Here is a 5,205-nt window from a genome sequence, read left to right as displayed (position 1 = left end):
TTATCATAGATGAAGACGGTTGAAAAAAAACGTTGAATTCACGTGAAGGGGAAATTTAAATTTTTGTTGTTGTTGTTGTTGTTGTTGAAAAATTCAGTTGAGGAAGGGGGGGGGGGATGGAGCTCGCGCGCCTCTTGTCCAAGCCAACGCGCCGACGTCATGACGCGCGCGGCACGTCCATATAAATAAGGCGGCCATTTTCCCAGGCCCTTTAGTCCGGCCCTGGCTGCCGTGAAGGGAAGAGTTAAAATTTTGTTTGCTGCCGCACGGCGTCGGCGCGAACGGTTGGTTGGTTGGTTGGTTGGTTGGTGTTTGAGGAGGAGGAGGCGGCGACGGCGGGCAACATGGTGAAGATCTTCGTGGGCAACCTGTCGCGCTACTGCAGCCCCAGCGAGCTGCGCAGCATGTTCGAGAAGTACGGCGAGGTGAGCGAGTGCGAGGTGGTGCGCAACTACGCCTTCGTGCACATGGAGAAGCTGAGCCAGGCCACGCGCGCCATCAAGGCGCTGCACCGCAGCAACGTGCACGGCGCGCACATCACGGTGGGCGTGGCCAACGCGCGCACCCGCAACACCACCAAGGTCTTCGTGGGCAACCTGGCCGAGCCGGTGTCGGGCGCCGCCGTCAAGGAGCTCTTCCAGAGGTTCGGCCGGGTGGTGGACCTGGACGTGGCCCGCACCTTCGCCTTCGTCTACATGGAGCAGGAGCGCCAGGCGCTGGCCGCCATCCAGGCCCTGGACGGCACCCCGCTGCAGGGCCAGAACATGTTCGTCCAGCTGTCGCGCTCCAACCCCAGCCGCGAGACGTGGGCCCTGGGCGGCCAGGAGGCCCCCCCTCCCCCCCCGCCGCCGGCAACGCCGCCGTACCACCAGCATCACCACCACCACCAACAGCAACAACCCCTCTCGCGGGGGCCCTTGGGGCCGCCCCACTTCGCCGCCCTAGGCGCCTACTACGACCAGCCGGCCGGCTGCGAGCCCTACCGCCAGCCGGCCCGGGGCCGCCCGTTCGGGGCGGGGGTGGGGGGGGCGCCGCCGCCGTCCGCCTACCAGGACCACCGCCGCCCGCCGCCGGGCATGATGAGGCCCATGCCCCCGCCGCCGCCGCAGTACTTCCGGGCGCCTTACGTGAACGGCTACGGCTCCAGAGTCCGTGGCTACTGACGACCCTCCTCCCCCGCCACCCACCCACCCTCCCTCTGGGGGTGGGTGAAGGGATGGCCAGCTCGATCTTCCTTTCTACATATATATGTTATATATATTTTTTTGTGTGTGTCCATCGCCAGGACTGCAGCCGACTTCGACCAACCCCACCCCCCCCTCCCTCCCGCTCCTCGGGTGTGGTGGGGGGTGGGGGTAGAAGAACCCATTTATCTTGGGGAGCTCCTTGTGCCATCCATCGGTTGGGGGAAAACTCCAGGACAAGAGACGCACACACACACACACACACCGGTTTTTTTGGATGGATGATTCTGGGGTGATGGATGAGCCTCATGCAAGAGCCCACTCGCCGACAGCTCCAACCAGGGAGAGATCCACCGACAGAAGTCTTGGGGAGGGCATTTTCATTGTAGCCAGTGTTCCCCAGGGCCACGGAGTACCCCAGGCGCCATCAGTCTCTTTCCCTTCTCCCCTCTCCCTCTTTTCCCTGCCCCCCCTCCCCACCTCCTTCTATTCCCTTCCCTGAAACCATCACCTGCTAAATACAGGTCCCCTGTTTCTTGACTGCAGAAAGCAGATCAGTTTAATTTAACAGGTGGAAGATAGTTGGGAGTTAGCAGTAAGAAGTAGCTCATTGGTTGGTGGGTGGGGAAGAAGTATTTAAAACGTCGAGTTGAGAACAGCTGCTGGATTCGCTTTTAACATTTCGAGGACCGTCAGTCTGATCCTTTAGCTTTGGAACCACTGCTCGCTCTTTCTGTGGGGGAAAGCCGCTATCTGATTCCGTTGACTTTGCATTCTTTGGAGAGGGCTGAAACTGGGACTCGTTCACGTTTCTGCTATAGTGGGGGAACCTTTAACTACAGTTTGACTCTCTAGCTGACTTCTGGGGTGGGTGGGGGGAGCTGGAAATGGGACTTGAGCTCTTGTAATAAGGAAGTCTTTAAACTCAGTTTGTCTGTATAACTTTGTTTTGAACTGGGGGGTGGGGGGTAGTCTGGAAATGGGAATCAATCAAGCACTTGTAATGGGCATGTTCACAGTTCATTATTTACTTTGTTCACTGTTGGGGGGTGGGGGGGGTTGTGTTCTGGAAATGGGAATCATTCAAGATCCTGTGATGGGGTGCTTTTCTCTGCAATTTGTGTGTAACTTGCATGTTTTCTGGGGGGTCTGAAATGGGGCTTGTTTGAACTCATGTAATGGGGGAACCTTTACAGTTTGATTATTTACTGGGTTTTTTCCCCCTGGAATGGGGTGTATCGAAACTTATAACAGGGAGTTACAAATTGAATGTATAATTCCTGGCTATTTGCTTTCCTGCGGAGAGGGTGGATGGGACTTCATTGTCTTGATGTTTTGTGTAGTTTGGGGATAGGGAAGAGTATCTCTGTAAAATGTTTCTCGGGGCCAGTTGTAATGAAGCAGTTAACCTGCTTTGGGGTTTTTCTTGATCTTTAAACATCGCTGTCTTTAAAAAAAAAAACTTGGCTGCAGCGTGCCGTTTTGTCAAAAGTATAAAACGAGTGTAAAGGTTTTTGTACGTGTGTGTGGCTTTTTATTTAACCTGCATCAGTGAACTCAGAGCTGGCTTTCAGGAGAATACCTCTTCCTTTGGAGTTGGGTGCCACAAATTTATTGAGAAATCACTTTCGGTTGGGTTTCACCTAGTCGGGGGGGGGGGGGGGGGGGGGGGTTGGTTTCTGGGCTTACGGTGCCACTGGTGGTGGGGGTGGTCTGGGCTTACGGTGCCACTAGTTGGCGGGGGGGGGGTTCTGGGCTTACGGTGCCACTAGTTTGGGGGGGGTGGTGGTGGATCTGGGTTTACAGTGTCACTAGTTGGGGGGATGGGGGGTCTGGGCTTATGGTGCCACTAGTGGGGTAGGTCTGGGCTTACGGTGCCACTAGTAGATATTCCACTGTAAGAGGAGCAACTGGAACAACTCTGGTAAGTGCATTTTCTTCATATCTGGGCTCTAATGGTCATTCTGACAATGGGGAGCAACATTCTTGATGTCAACTAGAGCTTTGCGTTCACTGTCACCCAGGCAACTTTGAATTGGCCCTAGAGTGACTATTTGTTCCAGGTCCCCTCATATTTGTCTAGTGCTAGTGAGAATTTAAGCATCTGCTGAAAGCATCAAAATTAATGAAGATGGTAGATTCCAAAGCTGCAGAGGATACGCTACAGGAGGAGTTGAATATTTAGAAATTGGGCAGATTAAATTTGATGTAGTGAAATAAAGTGCTTCATGTGGGATAGAAAATCCAGGACATTGCTGTTGCTTAAACAAGAAATGAGATCTCAGGGTCCCGATAGGTTGGGAAGTATTAAAAGATCAATACTGAGCTGAAGCAGTAAGGTAATCCTGCCACTTTAGAAATCATTTGGAGGGGGTGGGGGGCCGGTCCTGGAATATTATGTGCAGTTCTGGTTGCCGCAGTGCATAAAGATATAGCATTGATTAAAAGGGAACAAAAGAGGGCAGCCAGACTGATTGAAGGGACTGGATTGTGTGGAGTGATTATTTATTAATTGGACATTTTCTCACAGGAAAAGAGAAGATTGGGTGGGGGGAAGCCCCTGGATTCATACAGCACCATTCACAACCTCAGGATGTGCCCAGAGTGCTTTACGTTTAATGAAGTACTTTTAAAAAGAGGCCATTGTTGTAACTTTCTGATTCTAAATAAATTAAATAATGACTTGCTTGGGTCATAGAAGTGACCTTTTGGGATGGGGGCTGGTGTGTAGGAATTATAAGTAGGCTCACTCCAGCACCACATCTCAAGATTAAGTAGATCAGCCCTCACAGTCAGCTAAGCTGTCTGGCTACATCCTGATATTGAAGGAGCTCATCTGATTGCTTTGAGCTCTTCTGGCAGCTCAAGCTCCGAATTTTCCAGGAGGTGCCAAGAGGTCACAGAGACAAATATAGGCTTCTTAATGGAAGTGTAATATACAGAAATGTGAATCCAGCAGAAACGAGATTAATCTCCATAAGTGACGTTAGTGTGGGTTGAGAGAAGAGTACAGGGCCCTGGACTTGGTCAGGAATAGAGCAGGTCACATCCCTGGATTATGTAGGAATGTCTCGGAAGATCTGCTAGTGAGATGGAAAATACCCAATAGTGTTTGGACAGTTGTGTGCATTATTGTTGCTACATTCGCTTCATGAATTGAGGTGGGAAAGAAAAAAGGCACAAATCAAAAGGGGGAGGGTGGGTGCTGAAAGTAGAAAAACATCCCAACTTTAATGGCTTTATATTTCACTGTGTGACGAATGTAATTTGAACTGTATTGGGAGAGCCTTCGGTAGCTTTTGAGTTCTGAATGCAGTGTCCTGATGGTGCATTCCAGGAGCATTTACTCCCTCAAGCCTGTCCCACCATTCAGTGAGATAATGCCAGACCTGTGACCCAACTCCACTTAGCCACTTTTGCTGCATATGCTTTAAAATCTTTGGCAAAGATCCGTCAACCATTTGTTAACAGGATGTGGGTGTTGCTGGCTAGGCCAGTATTTGTTGCCCATCCCTAATTGCCCATGGGGGATGGTGGTGGCAAGCTGCAGCCTTGAACTGCTGTAGCCTGGTGTGGGTACACCCTCAGTGCTGTTAGGGAGGTAGTTCCAGATTTTTGATCCAGTGACAGTGAAGGACCGGCCGATGTATTTCCGATTCAGAATGGGGTGTGGCTTGGAGGTGGTGGTCCCATCTGTTTGGTGCCCTTGTCCTTCTAGGTGGTAGATATCTCAGGTTTGGACAGTGCTGTCATAGGTTTGAAAGATACTGTTATGCTTCCATCTTCTTGCTGCTTACAATGTGACCTTTCTTTGTCATCAGCAAATTTAGTTATGTGGCTTGTCTATCCCTTCATCTAAGTCATTAATAATTATAGTGAATAGTTGAGACCCCAACACAGATTCTTGGAGGACACATCCTCCTAATTAGAACTGCTCATTATCCTTTCTCTCTCCTGCTCAGCCAATCTTTTAACCAGTTCAGTAATTTATCTTCAGTTCCAACTTTAGCTAGCAGTCTGT

At 51.0% G+C, this 5,205-nt stretch overlaps 1 protein-coding gene across 1 annotated transcript; it reads left to right on the top strand.

The window, feature by feature from the left end:
- The first annotated feature begins 224 nt into the window (after nt 1-224).
- Nucleotides 225-2,697, top strand: LOC121274483 (RNA-binding protein 4B-like). The gene has a single exon (XM_041181822.1). The coding sequence runs from the start codon at nt 345-347 to the stop codon at nt 1,161-1,163; it is 819 nt and encodes a 272-aa protein (XP_041037756.1). The 5' UTR covers nt 225-344; the 3' UTR covers nt 1,164-2,697.
- Nucleotides 2,698-5,205: the final 2,508 nt, after the last annotated feature.

Source organism: Carcharodon carcharias (genome assembly GCF_017639515.1).
Source record: "Carcharodon carcharias isolate sCarCar2 chromosome 37 unlocalized genomic scaffold, sCarCar2.pri SUPER_37_unloc_1, whole genome shotgun sequence".
In the NCBI taxonomy this organism is placed as follows: domain Eukaryota; kingdom Metazoa; phylum Chordata; class Chondrichthyes; order Lamniformes; family Lamnidae; genus Carcharodon; species Carcharodon carcharias.
This window is presented reverse-complemented; position numbering and strand designations above follow the sequence as displayed.

What these genes read in the sequence shown, in the direction of transcription:
- LOC121274483 (XM_041181822.1), top strand. Translation starts at nt 345, where the DNA reads ATGGTGAAGATCTTCGTGGGCAACCTGTCGCGCTACTGCAGCCCCAGC.